Source organism: Bufo bufo, chromosome 3 (assembly GCF_905171765.1).
Source record: "Bufo bufo chromosome 3, aBufBuf1.1, whole genome shotgun sequence".
Taxonomy (NCBI): domain Eukaryota; kingdom Metazoa; phylum Chordata; class Amphibia; order Anura; family Bufonidae; genus Bufo; species Bufo bufo.
This window is the reverse complement of record NC_053391.1, coordinates 27,725,296-27,749,456: the sequence shown is the minus strand read 5'-3', so window position 1 is coordinate 27,749,456 and position 24,161 is coordinate 27,725,296. Positions and strand designations below refer to the sequence as shown.

The window sequence follows — 24,161 nt, the reverse complement described above, 5'->3', positions numbered from 1 at the left end:
CTGGAGAATATTAAAAAGGAACGGTCAGCCAAGAAAGAAAACATGAAGTTGTGGAATATAATAGAGTTCACTTCAATGTAAAATAATGCCGGATCCAACATTCTGGCAAGTGTTCCGGAATTTTGGACGGAGAAAATACCGCAGCATGCTGCGGTATTTTCTCCATCCAAAACCCGTACAGTGACTGAACTGAAGACATCCTGATGCATCCTGAACGGATTGCTCTCCATTCAGAAAGCATTAGGATAAAACAGTTTTTACCGGTATTGCGCCTCTAGGACGGAACTCAATACCGGAAAAGAAAAACGCTAGTGTGAAAGTACCCTTAATAGTCCCACAAGGTGACTATAACAGACAATATTCAGATTGATTTTAAAATGCAATGCATTATCCCTATAGTGCATTGCATTTTAATATCAGTGCTATTTAGACGTTGATCAAAGAGGCACAGCCTGCTGGAAACTACTCAAGACAGGCTTGGGGCCTTCATAAGACCTCAGCCAGCCTTTACACACATCAGCACCCCGTGATCGCATTTGCGTGGTGCCGATGGGAGACAGAGGGAGTCCGCTCACTGTGTCAGCACTTTACATGCGTCATGTAAAGCGTTAAACAGTCCAGATTGACACTCCTGTCGGTCCGGGCTGTTAGAGCAGGACCGCGGTTCTCATGTGAGAGCCGGGTCCCCGCTCCCCGTTGCACGGGGGACCCATGCAGTGCTTAGACTGGGCCACTGTAAAAAAAGAGGCGGACACTGGGCAAAGGAGAGCATCGGAGCATGAACTGCTCTGATGCTCATGTCAGGGGGGCTGCCTGGGTGAAAATGGAGGTATGTCCGGGTTTAGCTCTGAACCCGGACAACCCCTTTAAAATAGGTCAGCAACCATGTGGTCCTATGGAGCCTTCTATCCTGCTCCACGCTGAATATTTATGTCTTCCACGTTCTGTTAAATTGTCTATAGTATTGAGTGCTACAGTGGTGACTTGGAGAGAAATAAGCAAAGCATATCATCTTCCTCATCCAGAGATGCCAATCCCAAGGTCAAAGGGACATACCTCATGCTACGGCCCGTGCTTCTAGTGCCACAACGTCCATGTCAAGTCAGACACAGAACACCAGGTAAATTGACTTTTCTGACTGACATCTCCTGCAGGTTGGCAAGACCTATGGCACTTTGCAATATATAGAGTTGAATATGTGGTAGAATCCACAACAATTTTCACTGCAAACATTCGATCCCAGATGGCCCTGCCCTTAATGTGTACTGTAGCTGTTATACAGCAAGCTCAGATAGAAGATCACAGCATCACCTATAGAGAGTCTGCTCTCCATAATGAACACAACAGCTTAATGATGAGCGAACCAGTTCGGACCAAACTGGTTTTGGTCCGAACTTACCATAGCTTTTTTTTCCCGGACGGCAGCCGAACCTGAATATTTTCTTCTAGGCTGACAGACAGACTGGATGAACCAATCAGTGTTACAGCAGCCAGGGGGGTTCCCAAGCAGAACGTCATTCTGTGCTGGGCTGTGAACGAGGTTGGTTGGTGTCTGCTAGAAAAATGATCTTCGGTAGTCAGGGAGAGAGATAAAATCTTACAGGGACAGTCAGAAATCTGACAGGGACAACCAGAAATCAATCAAGGACAGTCAGAAATCAATCAAGCTTGCTTTCTACTGCCAGGGAGAGTAAAGGGAAAGGCTAGGATTACAAAGAAGAAGAAGAATTGTGTGTATAGAATAGGGATAAGCAGGGACACTGACAGCCAGGGAGTGGGAAGAAAGGAGCTGTGGCTGGACATGCCTCCTAGCAGAACTCCAGCTGCTACAAACCTCAAAAGCAGCTATCTGCAAATACTTACATTTTTCCCCATTTTCACAGAAATCCTTTTTTGTGGGGTGGAATATGTGAAAACTGTACAACACGTGTTCTACCGTCAATCTAGCATAGCATATACCATAGAATACTAGTGAGATCTCTGTGTCAGGTCATCTTGCATATTTTTAATTTTTTTGGAAGGGAGGTATTGAATTTACAAGTTACGGTAACAATTTACCTGAGAGTGTTAACATGAAATTGAGCGTGAGGCCTGGCCCTTGTACAATTTAATTAAACTAGCATATAGGTGATCAACACCAATACGCAGGTCAGCACAAAAAATAATTTGTGAGGGATAATGAACTTAGGCGTAAATCCATTTTCCTTTATTTCTGTGTTCAAAAGCACGTTTCCAATCATTATTTTTTTTCATTGGGGTTGTTGTATATATACAAACTAGCAGCATATACAAGTGATTACTACACAAATAGACAGGGTAACACAAAAAGTATCAGGGAGTGATCACGAATTTAGACGGTTTCAATTTTTTATTTTTTTTGTGTGGAGTTGTTGATTTATATTTAAACTAGCAGCATACATATGTGATTACTAAACCAACACACAGGGTAGTGCACAACATTATCTGAGAGGCCCAAAAATGTCTGGGCTACAGATTGGTTCCAAACGAAAGACATAGAGCCAGAATACGGGTGGTAGCAGCACCAGCTATCCGTAGTAGTATTAGTAGTAGTAGGCCGCAGTTGTCCCTGCTGGCTTTGGAAAGGCACAACATTATAATAGAGGAGAAAGAGGCACCCCAGCAGGAGTTCCCCCTTTCTCCCGCTCCCCGTTGCGGCAGTCAGGCCGCATCCAGGGGCAGTACAGTGTCTTTCACATTGTCATCATCCCTTTCTGCTTCTCCCGTTTAGACTCCTCCTCCACTCCATTGTCAGCCATTGATAACAGAATGCGTGGCCAGGAAATAACTCTACGCACCCAGCAATCCGATAGTGTGCAAGCTTAATTCCCACCTGGCCAAGTTGCTGGTGGTGCAGTTGCTGCCGTACCATTTAGTCTAGTCTGCTGCTTTTAGGGAGCTAATGGCGTGAACTCAGCCTCACTGGAAGATTTCTATCTGGCTTTTTTTCCCAAAAAGCCATCCCTGCCTTGTACTCTCATGTGCCAGACAATGTGGGACACTCCCTGCAATTCTCGTCGTGCAGCAAGGTTCACGCCACAGTGCACACTTGGGCAGGGAAAGTGCGTCTTTCAAGACCCACTGGGTCATTTTTTTTCTGGCTGCGGTGAGGCAGTACCCCAGCAACGAGGCCTGGTCTTTTTGACCCCTCCGTGATTGTGTCGGCCTGGCTCCTACAAGAAGCACCTATCTGTCTCCTCCATGGACACAATTACATCCCCAACAGCAGCAGGGCCCAGGGTCACTTGCACTACCTCTCCTTCCTATGACATGTATCAGGTCAAGCATTGCCACACCGTGTTAGAGCGAATCAGCCTGGGAGAAAGTTGCCACACCGATGAGCAGTTGCTCAAGTACATCAAGCAGAAAACATCCTGCTGGCTGTTAACCTGCCGTCCATCAAGTTCCCTTGGTTAAACTTGATGGACGTTTGTCTTTTTTCAACCGTATCAACTATGTAACTATGTAAAGGTGATCAGCGACAATGGGCACAACATCGAGGCTGCCCTGAACCTGCGCGAAATAACACATGCTCACCGCATGGCGCACGTCATCAACCTAGTGGTGCAGTGCTTTCTAATTAAGAACACTGGCTTGTGCAAGCTGCTAGCACTTCAGCCAATCTTATGTGGCAAGGAAAGCTTTCCTGGGATGGCAGCGTCAGAATGGCCTGTCGCTACATCGCTTAATCCGTGACAAGCCAACTTGCTGAAATTCAACTTTGCACATGCTCGAGCATCTGTACGAGCAGTGGAAAGTGGTGGTGAAGTTGTTAAAAGAGGCCAAAAAGTTTGTCAGCATGGAAAAACGGCAGCATGACCGACATTATCCCTCTCATATTTATATTAGAACGGATGCTGATGCTCATGCAGCAGGGGACCACAGTGGAAGAAAAGCAGCTGGCGCAACTTGCTGTCCACTCTATAGCTGTTGGGGACACACAAAGGGAATCTGCCATGGAGAAGGAGAATGATGAGGATGAAGAGCTACCACTGCAAGAGGAGCAGTCGGAGGTGGAGGACCAAGAGGATGATGATGAAAATGGCACTGGCCATTACACCAACTGTCTCACTGGGGGCCGCCAGCATGTCTGAAAGGGAGGCACCTCTCCTCCCCCCACAAAGTCACTCCCCTTCAAGCTGCCACGAGGAGCAGAAGCCACAGCAGCAGCAGCCAATTCAGTCTCCTTAACATGATGGAACAGTTTTTCCATGTGCCGTGCAGTCAGCAAGCCAACAGCTACCCCCTCAACGACCAGGATCAGGCCTACCTAAACTCTGGCCAGTCTCTGGTGAATACCCTGTTCCCTGACTCCATGGATTTCTGGGCAGGTAAACTGGAGCAGTGCCCCGAACTGGCACTGCATGCTCTCTTTCTTCTTTCTTCACATTGACAGTGTCTAAAACATCACTTTTGTCAAAATGAACCAAGCCTGGATTCAAAAGGATTTTCACACTCCTCCGGCTGGTTTAAATGAATAGATCTAGCCTGGCTGGCGTTGCCCCACCATGCCACTGCTGCGACCTGCCAACCATCATGTTCCTTAGGGCTTCTGCTGCTGCCTGCATCATGCCACTGCAGCAACCTGCCTACCATTATGTTCTATACGGTTGCTTCTGCTGCCTACATCATTCCATCATTTTAAGCCTGAATGCTTCTTTCTTAGTAATAGATTTCCCAAAAACTGATTTCCTTTATTAGAGAGTTCAAAGTGATAAGGGTAGTAGATTGACTAAAGGAGAAGTCCTTCTCTTCGATCTGAAGTTCAACATTGTTTATTTTGTTTTTGGAATATCGAATACTAACATCATAGAGACTTTGGGCCAGATTTATCATTAGCTCAAGTCAGAATAATGGAGTGAAAAAGTCGCAAATAAATGCGCAAACGCTAAAACTACGCACAAATTTGCGACTTTTTTCTGCTCTGCACTATGCTTATGGGTGTGTTTTCTTATGTAAATGAATCTCTAGACAGATTTACTATTGGGACTATTTAAAAAGTCGCAAAAAAATGCGCAATTTCACTCCAGTGAGGACCATGCTTATCTTATGAGACTGTTTAATAGAACATGCGACTTTTTCGTAAGGACGTGCGACTTTTGTAAAGCTGCTTACTGACGGATAAACTGTTACCGTCAAACCACATTTACTACAGTCTTAAAAGGCCGATCATAAATCTGACTTGGCTAAAACTGACTTTAGCCATATGTGAAAGTGGAGTGAGCTGTCAGAGTAATGATAAATCTGGCCCTTTTGTCTTTTTCATTATTTAAATTGAGATATTATTCTATGAGGAAACCAGAGTTCCTGTAATAGGAACACATGTTACTTTCTGTTTGAGGAACCAAGACTTTCTGTATTTGGAGCCTCCTGTCTGTAGAACGTAGACTTCCTGTATTTGGAACACAGACTTCCTGTATTTGGAACACAAGGTGCTTCCTGTCTGTAGAACATAGACTTCCTGTATTTGGAACACAGACTTCCTGTATTTGGAACACAAGGTGCTTCCTGTCTGTAGAACGTAGACTTCCTGTATTTGGAACACAGACTTCCTGTATTTGGAACACAGGGCGCTTCCTGTCTGTAGAACGTAAACTTCCTGTATATGGAATACAAGGCTTTTCTTGTCTGTGGAACACAGAGCTTCATGTGGCTGGATCCTTGACTGGGAGCAGATTGTATACTGGTGTCCCCTTAGGTAATTACTCCAAGATGTTTTAGGTTCTGTTTAATCAATCAAATTCATGGGCAGAATTAAGGCTGTCCTGGTGTGCAGGATTAGCATGATATAACTTCCTTTTGCTGTAACTTTCTATTAGCATTTATACTGTTTGTATGTTTCCTTTTATGTCAGTCAGGAGCTCTTACCCCTAAAACGTGCAGAACTTTATATATAACATATACATTCAGTAAATAGACCTTGGAGCTATAGTACATTTGGGGGACTGGTGGTGGAGCACTGAGGACCTATCAGCGGGAGAATCACCTTTAGCACGAATAAAAAATCATTTGACCCTGAGCTTGATAAGTGATCCAGAAACGTGGTAAGTCAATGTATTGTCTACTACCTGAAGTGTACGTCTCCACTATGTAGTAATAGAGTAATGAGCGAGCACTCATACACTTGGCAACCAGATTGACATGTGCAGAAAATGTTTATTAAATCCCCATAAAATACAAGTAATAAAATGTATAAGAACAATGTAGCAATAATATACAACATTACAGTCACATATTGTGGTAGATATGATCGACACTATATTCATATGACTCAATAGTGTCGATAAATTCAATAATATATATCACACCAAGAAACTTCAAGTATATGCTGTTGTTTGGGAAAGAGGGGGTATTATCTTCTAGCGCTCTATCCCAATTTGGGAAACTGAATGTCACTGAAAATGTTGTAGGTGTATTCACTGGGAGCGCAATATGTTCATAAAGTGTCCACAGGAATCCTGATAATGTGAAAAGTCTCTTATAGCATATCCTTTTAAGGTCGATATGAGCTTTGGATTGAAGAAAACTTTAAATCGATATTTGGCTTACCGTCTAGCGCAGGGGTACTCAACTGGCGGACCGCGGTCCAAATACGGACCGCGGCCGCCAGTTGTCCGGACCCCGGCCATCCTTCAGAGCGCTCCTCCAATCGATTCAGTTCAGAGTGATCCGATCCGTTGGAACCGGCTCAGCTCAGTCACAGCACACAGACACTGCAGACAGAGACGCTCACCTCACGCTGGCAGCAGGAGCCTGAGGGCGGGACTGGGAGGAGTCAGTAATATGATCTTAGAGTGGAAGCTGCTTCTGCCAGCCCCTCCCCTCCCCGCCCACCAACCAATCACCGACCAGAGCTGAGGGGGCGAGGCCAGCACAGCACACTGCAGCTCTGACTCAGTCCTCGGAGTAGTGCAGGGTCAGGGAGTCTAAATGAATGGAATGAGTCACAAGAATCTAAAGATCCGACTCAGTCAGTGACTCATTCCATTCATTGAGTTAAACGAGCCGTGAGTCGTCAGACTGTAGAACAGGTTACACTGAGGCTGTGAGTCAGACTGTAGAACAGGTTACACTGAGGCTGTGAGTCAGACTGTAGAACAGGTTACACTGAGGCTGTGAGTCAGACTGTAGAGCAGGTTACACTGAGGCTGTCAGACTGTAGAACAGGTTACACTGAGGCTGTCAGACTGTAGAACAGGTTACACTGAGGCTGTCAGACTGTAGAACAGGTTACACTGAGGCTGTCAGACTGTAGAACAGGTTACACTGAGGCTGTCAGACTGTAGAACAGGTTACACTGAGGCTGTCAGACTGTAGAACAGGTTACACTGAGGCTGTCAGACTGTAGAACAGGTTACACTGAGGCTGTCAGACTGTAGAACAGGTTACACTGAGGCTGTCAGACTGTAGAACAGGTTACACTGAGGCTGTCAGACTGTAGAACAGGTTACACTGAGGCTGTCAGACTGTAGAACAGGTTACACTGAGGCTGTCAGACTGTAGAACAGGTTACACTGAGGCTGTCAGACTGTAGAACAGGTTACACTGAGGCTGTCAGACTGTAGAACAGGTTACACTGAGGCTGTGAGTCAGACTGTAGAGCAGGTTACACTGAGGCTGTCAGACTGTAGAATAGGTTACACTGAGGCTGTGAGTCAGACTGTAGAACAGGTTACACTGAGGCTGTGAGTCAGACTGTAGAACAGGTTACACTGAGGCTGTGAGTCAGACTGTAGAACAGGTTACACTGAGGCTGTGAGTCAGACTGTAGAGCAGGTTACACTGAGGCTGTCAGACTGTAGAACAGGTTACACTGAGGCTGTGAGTCAGACTGTAGAGCAGGTTACACTGAGGCTGTCAGACTGTAGAACAGGTTACACTGAGGCTGTGAGTCAGACTGTAGAGCAGGTTACACTGAGGCTGTCAGACTGTAGAACAGGTTACACTGAGGCTGTGAGTCAGACTGTAGAACAGGTTACACTGAGGCTGTGAGTCAGACTGTAGAACAGGTTACACTGAGGCTGTGAGTCAGACTGTAGAGCAGGTTACACTGAGGCTGTCAGACTGTAGAACAGGTTACACTGAGGCTGTCAGACTGTAGAACAGGTTACACTGAGGCTGTCAGACTGTAGAACAGGTTACACTGAGGCTGTCAGACTGTAGAACAGGTTACACTGAGGCTGTCAGACTGTAGAACAGGTTACACTGAGGCTGTCAGACTGTAGAACAGGTTACACTGAGGCTGTCAGACTGTAGAACAGGTTACACTGAGGCTGTCAGACTGTAGAACAGGTTACACTGAGGCTGTCAGACTGTAGAACAGGTTACACTGAGGCTGTCAGACTGTAGAACAGGTTACACTGAGGCTGTCAGACTGTAGAACAGGTTACACTGAGGCTGTCAGACTGTAGAACAGGTTACACTGAGGCTGTCAGACTGTAGAACAGGTTACACTGAGGCTGTCAGACTGTAGAACAGGTTACACTGAGGCTGTGAGTCAGACTGTAGAGCAGGTTACACTGAGGCTGTCAGACTGTAGAACAGGTTACACTGAGGCTGTGAGTCAGACTGTAGAGCAGGTTACACTGAGGCTGTCAGACTGTAGAATAGGTTACACTGAGGCTGTGAGTCAGACTGTAGAACAGGTTACACTGAGGCTGTGAGTCAGACTGTAGAACAGGTTACACTGAGGCTGTGAGTCAGACTGTAGAACAGGTTACACTGAGGCTGTGAGTCAGACTGTAGAGCAGGTTACACTGAGGCTGTCAGACTGTAGAACAGGTTACACTGAGGCTGTGAGACAGACTGTAGAGCAGGTTACACTGAGGCTGTCAGACTGTAGAACAGGTTACACTGAGGCTGTGAGTCAGACTGTAGAGCAGGTTACACTGAGGCTGTCAGACTGTAGAACAGGTTACACTGAGGCTGTGAGTCAGACTGTAGAACAGGTTACACTGAGGCTGTGAGTCAGACTGTAGAACAGGTTACACTGAGGCTGTGAGTCAGACTGTAGAGCAGGTTACACTGAGGCTGTCAGACTGTAGAACAGGTTACACTGAGGCTGTGAGTCAGACTGTAGAGCAGGTTACACTGAGGCTGTCAGACTGTAGAACAGGTTACACTGAGGCTGTGAGTCAGACTGTAGAGCAGGTTACACTGAGGCTGTCAGACTGTAGAACAGGTTACACTGAGGCTGTGAGTCAGACTGTAGAACAGGTTACACTGAGGCTGTCAGACTGTAGAACAGGTTACACTGAGGCTGTCAGACTGTAGAACAGGTTACACTGAGGCTGTCAGACTGTAGAACAGGTTACACTGAGGCTGTCAGACTGTAGAACAGGTTACACTGAGGCTGTGAGTCAGACTGTAGAGCAGGTTACACTGAGGCTGTCAGACTGTAGAACAGGTTACACTGAGGCTGTCAGACTGTAGAACAGGTTACACTGAGGCTGTGAGTCAGACTGTAGAGCAGGTTACACTGAGGCTGTCAGACTGTAGAACAGGTTACACTGAGGCTGTGAGTCAGACTGTAGAACAGGTTACACTGAGGCTGTGAGTCAGACTGTAGAGCAGGTTACACTGAGGCTGTGAGTCAGACTGTAGAACAGGTTACACTGAGGCTGTGAGTCAGACTGTAGAACAGGTTACACTGAGGCTGTCGGCTCTTGTTGCAGCAGTGATAAGGAGCAGAGAGATAAGAGAAGGGACAGGTGACACAGTTCAGCACATAGTTTTCCCTGTGCATTCACATCTCACTTCACTTGGTTGGTTGTACTACTGTCAGTGTCAGACTGTTGTCACTGTGGGGAACAATGCACAACAGACAACAATTCACATTGCACACCACAGTGACAGCTTCCTCCTGTCCGCCTGTCCAACGTCAGCCTCAGCTTCCCTTTACTATAAAAAAATCACTCTTCCTGACTCACTCAATACTAATCAGAGACGAGTTCAACTTCAGAGAGCTGAAGAGCCGACTCACTGCAGTGTCACTGACTGAGTCAGCAGCTGCGCATGCGCACCGGCACCTAGAGTCTTCAGTTCACTTGCGAGTCAGCTCAGCAGTCTGACTCGCCAAGTGAACCGAAGATCCGATTCTGATCCGAATGAGCTGATTCAAATGAACCGATTCACCTAAAAGATCCGAACTTCCCATCACTATCTCCTGCACACTGTGCCGTGCAGGAGGAGGAGCTTACCGGCGCACTTCCTCCTGTCCCAGAGCGCAGTGAGACAGGCCGGCTCCCTCCACATATAGCGCTCCTCCTCCTGCACACTCTGGTACGTGCAAGAGGCGGAGCTTACCGGCAAACTTCCTCCTTCCCAGGGGCGCAGTGAGAGACGGCTCCCTCCACATGCAGGCACCAGCGCTTTCTCCCTCAGTGCGCTCACAGGTCCCTCCTCCCCTGCAGCAGCGGCAGCACATAAGGGAGCTTCAAGCTCCAAAGGACACTTACGTGCTGCTGGAGAGGGGAGGGACATCACCGCTGCCACCAATGAAATAAATGTCACATTTGGAAAGTAAGGGGTGCGTGGAGAGGGCTACAGAGAGGCGGGAACACGTCACTGACTGCAGTGTCATGTTCCCATCTCCCCTGGGCCATCTTCTTTAGGTAACCTGATTAAATAAAGTGATTAAGCCCCATCAAACCATGATAGTTTTGTTCCGCATCCAATTCCCATTATTGGGGCATTGGATGCGGACCCCTTAGTTTCAATGGAGCGGAAAAAGATGCAGACCGCACACAGTGTGCTGTCTGCATCTCTTGGGGCCCCATTGTAATTAAGGGGCCGCATCCATTCCCCCAATAATGGGAATTGGATGCGGAACAAAACTATCATATGTCTGTTCTGTGGCTTGGGTTGTTCAGTAGTTCACCAGCAAGGCTGGTATTTTAGTTCCCTTGCCGGTGCCAGAATTTTCCTGTAAGGACTGTTAAGGTACTTTCACACTTGCGGCAGGACGGATCCGACAGGCTGTTCACCCTGTCAGATCCGTCCTGCCGCTATTTCGCCGGACTGCCACTCCCCATTGACTATAGCGGGAGTGGAGCTACGGTGCAGCATGGCAGTGCACGGCGTGAGGCCGCCAGACGAAAAAGTCGGACATGTAGTACTTTTAGTCTGGCGGCCTCTCACCGTGCTGCGCCGTAGCTCTGCCCCCATCCCCATTATAGTCGATGGGCACAGAGCAGCGGCACGGCGAAGTAGTGGTAAGATGGATCTGACGGGGTGAGCAGCCTGTCCGATCCGTCCTGCTGCAAGTGTGAAAGTACCCTTACTAATGAGCGCTTCCATCATGGAACGCCCATTAGTACAGCCGTTACCTCCACCGCTACTTGTGCTACTAAAAAAATTAATAAAATTACGGTACCTCCACCTCCATTTGCTGACGCTGTGGAGAACACTCCCTGCTGACTAGAAGCTCAAGACAGGACCTACAAGACGTCATCACGTTGGAGCACCGGTCCTGAGCGTGCAGTCAGCAGCGAATGTTCACCGCAGCCAGGGGAATGGGGGCAAGCAGAGAAGGGGGGCACTAATGGGGGCATTACTCTTACTGGGGGCACTAATGGGGACATTATTCTTACTGGGGCACTAATGTGGCCATTACTAATTCTGGGACTTACCCGGGGCGCTCCACTATAACGTCAGAGCGCCCCACGCGCATGGATCACATGATCGCATGGCATCTTTACTGTTGGCGTTCAGCTCGGACCTTCACCTGACTGCAGACCCAGGTATGTGGACCTTTAATAAAACTAGTTGAGTACCCCTAGTCTAGCGTCTGCTGTCTCCCTATTGCTTCAATGGAGCTTTAAATATTTGCCGGCTTATTCAGTCGCTCCATACAGCAAGCTGGTTTAAATTTCGCAGGAGTTCCAAAGATCGCGGGAGTTGCCACTCTGTTCCGCAATTTCCTTTGGTGCAGCTTTCGACGATAAGAATAGTTAATCCTTTACTGTAGAGATTTTCTTCTGTATGGCCATACAGTATTATCGGAGGCTTTTCAATGCAGGTACATCACAGTGGTCCACTGAGGAAGGGAGAGTGAATCTACCCGTAACGCGTATGGTGAAACAAGTGATGTACCTGCATTGAAAAGCCTCCGATAATACTGTATGGCCATACAGAAGAAAATCTCTACAGTAAAGGATTAACTATTCTTATCGTCGAAAGCTGCACCAAAGGAAATTGCGGAACAGAGTGGCAACTCCTGCGATCTTTGGAACTCCTGCGAAATTTAAACCAGCTTGCTGTATGGAGCGACTGAATAAGCCGGCAAATATTTAAAGCTCCATTGAAGCAATAGGGAGACAGCAGACGCTAGACGGTAAGCCAAACATCGATTTAAAGTTTTCTCCAATCCAAAGCTCATATCGAGCTTAAAAGGATCAGCTATAAGAGACTTTTCACATTATCAGGATTCCTGTGGACACTTTATGAACATATTGCGCTCCCAGTGAATACACCTACAACATTTTTAGTGACATTCAGTTTCCCAAATTGGGATAGAGCGCTAGAAGATAATACCCCCTCTTCCCAAATAACAGCATATACTTGAAGTTTCTTGGTGTGATATATATTATTGAATTTATCGACACTATTGAGTCATATGAATATAGTGTCGATCATATCTACCACAATATATGTGACTGTAATGTTGTATATTATTGCTACATTGTTCTTATAAATTTTATTACTTGTATTTTATGGGGATATAATAAATATTTTCTGCACATGTCAATCCGGTTGCCAAGTGTATGAGTGCTCGCTCATTACTCTATTACTACATTTGCCTTTAAGAGAGGGTGGGGTGATTCCCTCTATATGAGCTTGTAGCACCATACCTTAACTACTTGCTAGTGAGCCACCACAACCTACCACTATTTTAAGTCTCCACTATATTGATTTTAAGTGTATTTTATGGCCTTTTATCGTCATTCTATCTCTGAGCGGTGGTTTATTTCCTGTTTATAATAATATACGTCAAGAGCAGAGATATCAACCTGGGGAACCAATTCACATGGTAATATTCACGCAGCAAATGGTGACAAAATGGGAATGGCCTTTAAGGGTGTGGTGTACTTTATGGGTAGTCTATAATTTAAGATACAGTAGTAGCATAGATACTGTGCCATACAGGGCTCATTTTATAAATACAGTACCAGAACCCAGCTTAATATATAAATTAAGCTTCTAAACTCATCTAAAATAAAAACACAACCATATACAAGCTTATAACATAAATCCATCACCAGAACCAACCTCATAGCAGAGGAGGGCAACTAAAGTAATAACTGCAATGAGTGGACTACAGGTCCCAGAAAGATTATCAAAATTAGGGTTATTCACTTTAGAAAAAAGACGACTGAGGGGAGATCTAATTACTATGTATAAATATATCAGGGGTCAGTACAGAGATCTCTCCCAACATTTATTTATCCCCGGGACTATGACTGTGACGAGGGGACATCCTCTGCGTCTGGAGGGATGAGGATTTCTACACAAACATAGAAGAGGATTCTTTACGGTAAGAGCAGTGAGACTATGGAACTCTCTGCCTGAGGAGGTGGTGATGGTGAGTACAATAAAGGAATTCAAGAGGGGCCTGGATGTGTTTCTGGAGTGTAATAATATTACAGGCTATAGCTACTAGAGAGGGGTCGTTGATCCAGGGAGATATTCTGATTGTCTGATTGGAGTCGGGAAGGAATTTTTTTTCCCCTTAAAATGAGGAAAATTGGCTTCTACCTTAGGGCTCTTTCACACCTGCGTTGTTCTTTTCTTCCGGCATAGAGTTCCGTCGTCGGGGCTCTATGCCGGAAGAATCCTGCTCAGTTTTATCCTAATGCATTCTGAATGGAGAGAAATCCGTTCAGGATGCATCAGGATGTCTTCAGTTCTGGACCGGAATGTTTTTTGGCCGGAGAAAATACAGCAGCATGCTGCGCTTTTTGCTCCGGCCAAAAATCCTGAACACTTGCCGCAAGGCCGGATCCGGAATTAATGCCCATTGAAAGGCATTAATCCGGATCCGGCCTTAAGCTAAACGTCATTTCGGCGCATTACCGGATCCGACGTTTAGCTTTTTCTGAATGGTTACCATGGCTGCAAGGACGCTAAAGTCCTGTTTGCCATGGTAAAGTGTAGTGGGGAGCGGGGGAGCAGTATACTTACCGTCCGTGCGGCTCCCAGGGCGCTTCAGAGTGACGTCAGGGCGCCCCACGCGCATGGGTGACGTGATCACATGGATCACGTCATCCATGCGCATGGGGCGCCCTGACGTCATTCTGGAGCGCCCCGGGAGCCGCACGGACTGTACGTATACTGCTCCCCCGCTCCCCGCTACTACTATGGCAGCCAGGACTTTAATAGCATCCTGGGTGCCATAGTAACACTGAAAGCATTTTGAAGACGGATCCGTCTTCAAATGCTTTCAGTTCACTTGCGTTTTTCCGGATCCGGCGGGCACCTCCGGCAAATGGAGTACACGACGGATCCGGACAACGCAAGTGTGAAAGAGGCCTTACAAGTTTTTTTTGCCTTCCTCTTGAGAAACGTGCAGGAGAACAGGCCGAACTGGATGGACGTAGGTCTTTTTTTCAGCCTTACAAACTATGTTACATAAAGTACCAGAACCAAGTTCAGCACAAATATCGAGCACCAGAACTAAGCTCATAACATATATACATATACAGCACTGGTGTAAAGGTAAGTCTGGAGATAGTGTTTCACAAAATAGAAAGCTACCACCCATTATCACTCTATACACCATACAAGTGACTACAACACTGATCAGACACAGTCAGTAGCAGAATAAACATTTACATTTAATGCCTAACAGGTTATGTCTCCTTTGTAGTTATTCTCTTTCCTTTTCTTTCCATACGGTTCAGACCACCATGATGACTTCTCCCAGCATGACTCCTCTCTTTGACAAAATAGCGGCGCCCCATTTACTAACACAAGCCTCCTCTTAGTGTCAAACACTGTACACAGAATATAATAGTATCATACACTGTGCCCCTGAAAATAATCATGTCCTATTATGTACCCTGAAAATAAAGTGCAATATACACAGTGCCCTTAAAGCTGCCAGGTGCTCTGTGTCCCCTGTTGGTAAGTTGTGCCCTGAATTTCGCACACATTTGATGCCCCTTGTATATAGTGCCATGCATTTTCTGCTCCCTGTATATCGTACTACACACTCTGTTCCACCTGTATATTGTGCCTAATGTTCTATATATAGTTCATTCTGTTCCACTATATATATAATGCATCATATTCTGTGCCACCTCTGTATTGCGCCATATATTCTTTATCCCCTGTGCCACAGACTGTGCTGTATATGCTGCCACAGAGTTTGCCCTCTCCCCTTCATATAATGCAGTGCTCCAAATAAATAAAATAAACTAGGAGCCATTGGCTACTGAACTGAAACATTTAGTCGCCAAATTTAAATACATATAATTATAATTAAAAAAGACTTGGAGGAGAAGATGATACAGTAGTGAGCCAGCTCTACATACAGCATACTTCCTGCCAGAAACATATATGAGACTACAGCAACACATACCTCTTCCATCCATTGACATCTCCTGTCATGTAGACGTTCTCTTTCCTCTTCTCCCTTGTTTGACCCAGACCACCATGACAGATTCTTTTAGCCACATCTAGGCTCTGCAGAGTTTGTTAAAAACATGTTAGATTTCTTAATTTTTCTATAGGCCTCCCCACATTTTCAACACAACCTCCCCACCCTGGTTTCCCAACAATGTCATCCTGCTGTCCCTCCCAGCCCTGTGCCCACTGTGCTCCTTAATGCCCCTGCTGAAAAAATAGTGACCCCAGTAGACATAGTGTCCTTATGGTGCCTCCAACAATTATAATGCCCCCTAGAGTGCCCTCCCCCAGTAATAATGTCCGCTAAAATTCCCCCAGTAATAATCATAATAAAACCCTATATTGTGCTCCCAGTAGTAATGCCTGTATAGTGTCCCCAAAAATAATGTCTCTTATTATGTCCCTGTAATAGAAATGCCCCTACAGTGCCTCCAGCATTAATAGCTCCTATTTTACCCCAGGTAAAAATGCCACTACAGGGAGTGCAGAATTATTAGGCAAGTTGTATTTTTGAGGATTAATTTTATTATTGAACAACAACCATGTTCTCAATGAACCCAAAAAACTCATTAATATCAAAGCTGAATATTTTTGGAAGTAGTTTTTAGTTTGTTTTTAGTTTTAGCTATTTTAGGGGGATATCTGTGTGTGCAGGTGACTATTACTGTGCATAATTATTAGGCAACTTAACAAAAAACAAATATATACCCATTTCAATTATTTATTTTTACCAGTGAAACCAATATAACATCTCAACATTCACAAATATACATTTCTGACATTCAAAAACAAAACAAAAACAAATCAGTGACCAATATAGCCACCTTTCTTTGCAAGGACACTCAAAAGCCTGCCATCCATGGATTCTGTCAGTGTTTTGATCTGTTCACCATCAACATTGCGTGCAGCAGCAACCACAGCCTCCCAGACACTGTTCAGAGAGGTGTACTGTTTTCCCTCCTTGTAAATCTCACATTTGATGATGGACCACAGGTTCTCAATGGGGTTCAGATCAGGTGAACAAGGAGGCCATGTCATTAGATTTTCTTCTTTTATACCCTTTCTTGCCAGCCACGCTGTGGAGTACTTGGACGCGTGTGATGGAGCATTGTCCTGCATGAAAATCATGTTTTTCTTGAAGGATGCAGACTTCTTCCTGTACCACTGCTTGAAGAAGGTGTCTTCCAGAAACTGGCAGTAGGACTGGGAGTTGAGCTTGACTCCATCCTCAACCCGAAAAGGCCCCACAAGCTCATCTTTGATGATACCAGCCCAAACCAGTACTCCACCTCCACCTTGCTGGCGTCTGAGTCGGACTGGAGCTCTCTGCCCTTTACCAATGCAGCCACGGGCCCATCCATCTGGCCCATCAAGACTCACTCTCATTTCATCAGTCCATAAAACTCTTGAGATATTTCTTGGCCCAGTCTTGACGTTTCAGCTTGTGTGTCTTGTTCAGTGGTGGTCGTCTTTCAGCCTTTCTTACCTTGGCCATGTCTCTGAGTATTGCACACCTTGTGCTTTTGGGCACTCCAGTGATGTTGCAGCTCTGAAATATGGCCAAACTGGTGGCAAGTGGCATCTTGGCAGCTGCACGCTTGACTTTTCTCAGTTCATGGGCAGTTATTTTGCGCCTTGGTTTTTCCACACGCTTCTTGCGACCCTGTTGACTATTTTGAATGAAACGCTTGATTGTTCGATGATCACGCTTCAGAAGCTTTGCAATTTTAAGAGTGCTACATCCCTCTGCAAGATATCTCACTATTTTTGACTTTTCTGAGCCTGTCAAGTCCTTCTTTTGACCCATTTTGCCAAAGGAAAGGAAGTTGCCTAATAATTATGCACACCTAATATAGGGTGTTGATGTCATTAGACCACACCCCTTCTCATTACAGAGATGCACATCACCTAATATGCTTAATTGGTAGTAGGCTTTCGAGCCTATACAGCTTGGAGTAAGACAACATGCATAAAGAGGATGATGTGGTCAAAATACTCATTTGCCTAATAATTCTGCACGCAGTGTATAGTGCCCCCTAAATGTCCCCTGTAGTGCCCCTAATAGTAATGCCCATGTACAAAAAAATCCCGCTATAGTGCCCCAGGATTAAAATGCCCCCCCCCCAGTGCATCCAGTAATGCTCGATATAGTGCCCTCATTAAAAAAAATGCCCTTGTAATGCCCCCTATAGTGCCTCAGTGTTAAAAGTCCCCAGTGCCACCAGTAATGGCCCTTATACTGTCCCCTGTATTAAAAATTCCTCTAGAGTGCCCCAAAGTGCCTCTCCATTAATAATGTCCCCCACAGTGCCCTCCACTAGTAATGTCCCTCACAGTGCCATTTCAACAGTAAAGCCCCCCACAGTTCCCTTCCAGTAGATATGTTCCCTCCAGTGCCCCTCCAGTAGTAATGTACCCCAAAGTGCTCCTCTAGTAGTAATGTCCCCCAAAGTGCTCCTCTAGTAGTAATGTCCCCCAAAGTGCCCCTCCAGTAGTAACGTGTCTCACTGCGCCCCTCCAGTAGTAACATCCTCCACAGCGCCCCTCCAGTAGTAATGTCCCTCACTGCGCCCATCCAGTAGTAACGTCCCCCACAGCGCCCCTCCAGTAGTAACATCCCTCACAGTGCTCCTCCAGTAGTATCGTCCCTCACAGTGCCCCTCCAGTAGTAACGTCCCTCACAGTGCCCCTCCAGTAGTAATGTCCCTCACAGCTCCCCTCCTGTAGTAACGTCCCTCACAGCTCCCCTCCTGTAGTAACGTCCCTCACAGTGCCCCTCCTGTAGTAATTTCCCCCAAAGGGCCCCTCCAGTAGTGTCCCTCATAGTGCTCCCATTGAGTAATGCCCCAAAGCGCCCCTTCAGTATTATGTCCCCAATGCCCCCTGCAGTGCTATCCTTCCTGTTAGTAAAGGCCTCCAAGTTGGCAGTGAAATAAAAACAACTAATACTCACCTGTATCCCACGATCGCCGGTGTTCCCGATGCAGGCCACAACCTCTTCTGGTCTACGGCCACATCGCTTCACTGTGTCCCAAGCAGGCAGTCGTGATTATGTAATCATGCATGCATCGGCCATGATGATGTCATCACGCATGCCTGCGTGGGTATTACTACCTCATAGGCTTCAGGCCTTCTAAGCCTGAAGCCTTTGAGGGTGATCGGCGGCGGGGCAGAGAACTATTATCTCTTGTGCCCTGCCGCAGTATTAAACTGCAGAGCTGCAGCGGCGGGTCTAGTCGCAAATGGCGACAAGACTAAAAAGTCTTGTCACCATTTGTAAATTCTAAGTCGCATTGGCGACCATTTTGGTTGCCATCTGGAGCACTGTAATGTATCATGTTATCGTATATAATGTGATATGTTCTATGCCATTTTTATTTAGTGCCTTACGCTCTGTGCCTCAAGCTCTATGCTCTAGAGTATAAGCATACTTACCTGTTCTTGGTCCGATGATGCAAGCTTGGCCTCTTCAGACCAGGCCTGCTCTTGTGGAGCATTACTGGAGGCACGATGATATCGTTGTGCCACATGTATCATACAAATGAGTCGAATGGTGAGGCAGGAAACTAATAGTTCCACTGTCCCACTGTCCCTGAGGAAGCTGCTCAATTGTATCTGTGCCCTGGGGACACGGGTACAATTGAGTGCAAAGCCGCCTGTAACCTGGGCAAATCAACCCAGCGAACAGGTTCCCAGAAATAAGGGTCCAAGATCCTGTTGACTCTCAGGAAACTGGGAGAGTTGACATATTAGCAATAGGTAAGTAACCTCTTTTGTCTGTTGTGAGAAGTCCTTTATAATCCCAATTAGTGAGACGCTATAATCATGTAAAATGTTCATCCAAATGTGATTTTGCACTAAATTCTCCTTGTTCCTTAGATACTGGACTTTCATAGATAAAGAGTTATTTTAAAGACAATGGTCCTTTTCATTAATGACCCACCAAGGATGGACGAGGACAGAAACCACATGGCTGCGAGGATATTAGACCTCACCCTGGAGATCATCTACCTGATAACTGGAGAGGTGAGAGTCTCACATCACATCACTCTTATCTCTATTAATAATACAGGGAAATCCAAAGAGGCCCACCAAAAATGCCTTGGGTTAGAGAAGTGACTACAGTACTCCCACTTTATAAGCTTACCTATTTATCCTGAGGTTGTCCTGAAAAATATGACACGGTCTGGGGACCTTGGTTAAGGATTCCTCCCACTGGTTTGGGACCTTTAGCTCCTTAGCTTTCATTTCTTTTTGATGGTCTCTCTTATATTTTAGTTTGTTTTTATCTTTTTCAGGGAAAAAGTTCCAAGGATACTGTTGGTGGCAATTGGGCTGCTTGTTGATCTAGATCACATGCAAGCAACCTTCTACATATACTATTACTTTGAAGCCCAGTTGCATAATGTTTATAGTTTTATTTACATGTATTTGGGATGAAGAAAAGAATACATGTAGTGATCGGTGTCTCCCCATACACAGGATTACACAGTAGTGAAGAAGTCGTCTGGTGAGTGTGTGACACCCCATGTGTCAGGAAAATGGAGCAGGACCCCGGGAGCCATCACCGAGCCTCCACCTCATTCAATGATACATGAGCAGAAGATCCTAGAACTTACCACCAGGATCACTGAGCTGCTGACCGGAGAGGTGAGCGCTGCTGGGAATGCTGGGACATTATACAATAACACCAAGGAGGTGTCTGGAGGATGACTGTATGATTGTGTGTGTCAGGTTCCTATAAGGTGTCAGGATGTCGCTGTCTATTTCTCCATGGAGGAGTGGGAGTATTTAGAAGGACACAAGGATCTGTACAAGAACGTCATGATGAAGGATCACCAGCCCCTCACATCACCGGGTAAGAGGAGCACAGGTTTTGAGGTCTTTATGTGACATTCAGATTCACCTATCATCTGAACATCACATATAGACAATGTATTCAGTCACTGGGTTTATTTCCTGTAGATGAGTCCAGTAGGAGAAATCCAAAAGAGAGATGTCCCAGTCCTCTACATCTCCAGGATTTTCCAGAGGAAAAGCAAAATATCCCACTGGATTATCAGGTGTGATTTCTGCAAATTCTCTATATTGAAGTAATGACTCTTTGTACTAGATTTCTCCAGCAGTGCAGTAGATGCTCCATATGATCTTGTTGTCTGTGGTACGTAGTGGCCACAATTGGTTTCTGGTTCCATGAAATATTGTGCTAAGCTTCTACGTTTTTGGACATGCACATGGCAATTAAGATCATGTGTGGATAGATGAAAAGTTCTTTAGTGTAAATTGACTATATAACAGCACAGTGCCAATCAGCTGTTTCTAAGGCCTCATGCACACGACCATGTCCCTTTTGCGGTCTGGAAATTGCTGATCTGCAAAACACGGATGCCGGCTGTGTGTGTTCCGCATTTTGGGAATGGAACGGACAAGTCCAATCCTTGTCCATAATACAGACAAGCATAGGACATGTTTTTTTTTTTTGCGGGGAGTGAATGGGTCTGCATCCGACCTCCCAAAAAATGCAGCTTGGATGCAGACCTAAACCACGGTCTTGTGCATGAGGCCTAAGGCTCCATTCACACGTGCGCAAGTGTGATCCGCATCTGTTCCTCAATTGTGCGTAACGGGTGCGGACCCATTCATTCTCTATGGGGACGGAATGGATGCGGCTCCCGAAAAAAATAGAACATGTTCTAATCTTGTCCGCAATTGCGGACAAGAATAGGGAGTTCTATGGGGATGCCGGCCGTGTGTATTGCGGATCCGCAATACACTACGGACGTGTGAATGGACCCTAAGGCTAACAGAATATTGTCATGCATTGTAAGACAGACATAATCTTGCTCCTTTGCAAAACATTACTGAAGATCGGTTCAGTTTTAGGCAGCAGGGTTTCCAAAAATAGAAATAGGAGAAACAGGAGTGATAAAAGACTGGTGAAGTACAGAAGATTCAATACATTTTGTGAACAGATTTTCACAGTGAGGTCACCACCACAAAAGACTAGAGTAATTGCTTTCTGGCTTGAGAAAATGAAGTTATCTTGATTGGAGATACTTCTTCTATAAGTAGTGTTGAGCGAGCATGCTTGGCAGAATACCTCATGTGCTCAAGCGCGATGCTTGAGTCACTGTATTTAAATCCAATTTAGCCTCTATTTCTGAAAATTTTCTGCCAGGATTTAAACTCACAACCTTCTACATTAGAGGCAAGGACTTTAACCACTCAGCTATAAAGCTGAATGATAAACTGTGTCAGAAAAACCTCATAGTAGTTTGTCATGTAGTAAGTATTCCTATACAGCATAAGTATAATTTCATATTTCACTGCAAGTTAACATGTAGTTGTATAATGTAGTGGTTGGTTCTTGGCTCTAATGCAGAAGGTTGTGAGTTTAAATCCCAGCAGAAACTTTTCAGAAATAGAGGCTAAATTTAATTTAAATATATATATATATATATATATATATATATATATATATATATATATACACAGTACAGACCAAAAGTTTGGACACACCTTCTCATTCAAAGAGTTTTCTTTATTTTCATGACTATGAAGGCATCAAAACTATGAATTAACACATGTGGAATTATATACATAACAAACAAGTGTGAAACAACTGAAAATATGTCATATTCTAGGTTCTTCAAAGTAGCCACCTTTTGCTTTGATTACTGCTTTGCACACTCTTGGCATTCTCTTGATGAGCTTCAAGAGGTAGTCCCCTGAAATGGTCTTCCAACAGTCTTGAAGGAGTTCCCAGAGATGCTTAGCACTTGTTGGCCCTTTTGCCTTCACTCTGCGGTCCAGCTCACCCCAAACCATCTCGATTGGGTTCAGGTCCGGTGACTGCGGAGGCAAGGTCATCTGGCGCAGCACCCCATCACTCTCCTTCATGGTCAAATAGCCCTTACTTTCAAAGTTTTCCCAGTTTTTCGGCTGACTGACTGACCTTCATTTCTTAAAGGGCTTCTGTCACCCCACTAAACAGTTTTTTTTTTTTGTGTACTTAGAATCCCTATACTGCGATTTATCCATACATAATGTGATTAATCATTTTGGTTCAGTAGATTTTGCTAAAAACGTATTTTTATAATATGTAAATTTCCTGTCTACCAGCAAGTAGGGCGGCTACTTGCTGGTAGCAGCCGCATCCTCCTATCATAATGACGCCCCCTCCGCATGTTGATTGACAGGGCCAGCGAACGGGATCTATCTCTGCTGGCCCTGTTTGCATTCAAAATCTGGCGCCTGCGCCGTAACGGTATTCAATCGGCGCAGGGGCACTGAGAGGCTGACGCTCGCTCGGCCGCTCCATCCTCAATGCGCCTACGCCGATGACGTCACATCTACACCCGGCGCAGGCGCATTGAGGAAGGAGCTGCCGAGCGAGCGTCCTCCTCTCAGTGCGCCTGCGCCGACTGAAGACAGGTACGGTGCACGCGCCAGATTTTGAATGCAAACAGGGCCAGCAGAGAAAGATCCCGTCCGCTGGCCCTGTCAATCAACATGCGGAGGGGGCGTCATTATGATAGGAGGATGCGACTGCTAACAGCAAGTAGCCGCCCTGCCTGCTGGTAGAGAGGTAATTTACATATTATAAAAGTACGTTTTTAGCAAAATCTACTGAACCAAAATGATTAATCACATTATGAATGGATAAATCACAGTATAGGGATTCTAAGTACACAAAAAAAAAACAGTTTAGTGGGGTGACAGAAGCCCTTTAAAGTAATGATGGCCACTTGTTTTTCTTTACTTAGCTGCTTTTTTCTTGCCATAATACAAATTCTAACAGTCTATTCAGTAGGACTATCAGCTGTGTATCCACCTGACTTCTCCTCAACGCAACTGATGGTCCCAACCCCATTTATAAGGCAAGAAATCCCACTTATTAAACCTGACAGGGCACAACTGTGAAGTGAAAACCATTTCAGGGGACTACCTCTTGAAGCTCATCAAGAGAATGCCAAGAGTGTGCAAAGCAGTAATCAAAGCAAAAGGTGGCTACTTTGAAGAACCTAGAATATGACATATTTTCAGTTGTTTCACACTTGTTTGTTATGTATATAATTCCACATGTGTTAATTCATAGTTTTGATGCCTTCAGTGTGAATCTACAATTTTCATAGTCATGAAAATAAAGAAAACTCTTTGAATGAGAAGGTGTGTCCAAACTTTTGGTCTGTACTGTATATATATATATATATATATATATATAAAATTGCAAAAAAGGGCAGCACTCCAGAAAGTATATATATATATATATATATATATATATATATATATATATATATATATATATGTGTGTGTGTGTGTGTTTTTAGCCATAATATATTTGCATATATTATTATATATTTAGAATATATAATATATTATAATACAGTCCTGATCAAAAGTTTAAGACCACTTGAAAAATGTAGCATGGCTGGATCTTAACAAGGTTCCAAGTAGAGCTTCAACATGCAACAAGAAGAAATGGGAGTGAGACAAATTTTTTTTGATCATTCAAT

At 45.1% G+C, this 24,161-nt stretch overlaps 1 protein-coding gene across 1 annotated transcript in view; it reads left to right on the top strand.

Annotated features, from left to right (window-relative positions):
* LOC120994418 (zinc finger protein 182-like) overlaps positions 1 to 24,161 on the top strand; it is a 668,524-nt gene that overhangs the window by 546,072 nt on the left and 98,291 nt on the right. The window contains exon 13 of the mRNA XM_040422965.1: positions 20,425 to 20,503. Within this exon, the coding sequence (XP_040278899.1) occupies positions 20,425 to 20,503 (79 nt within the window). The remainder of the gene's footprint in view (positions 1 to 20,424; positions 20,504 to 24,161) is intronic.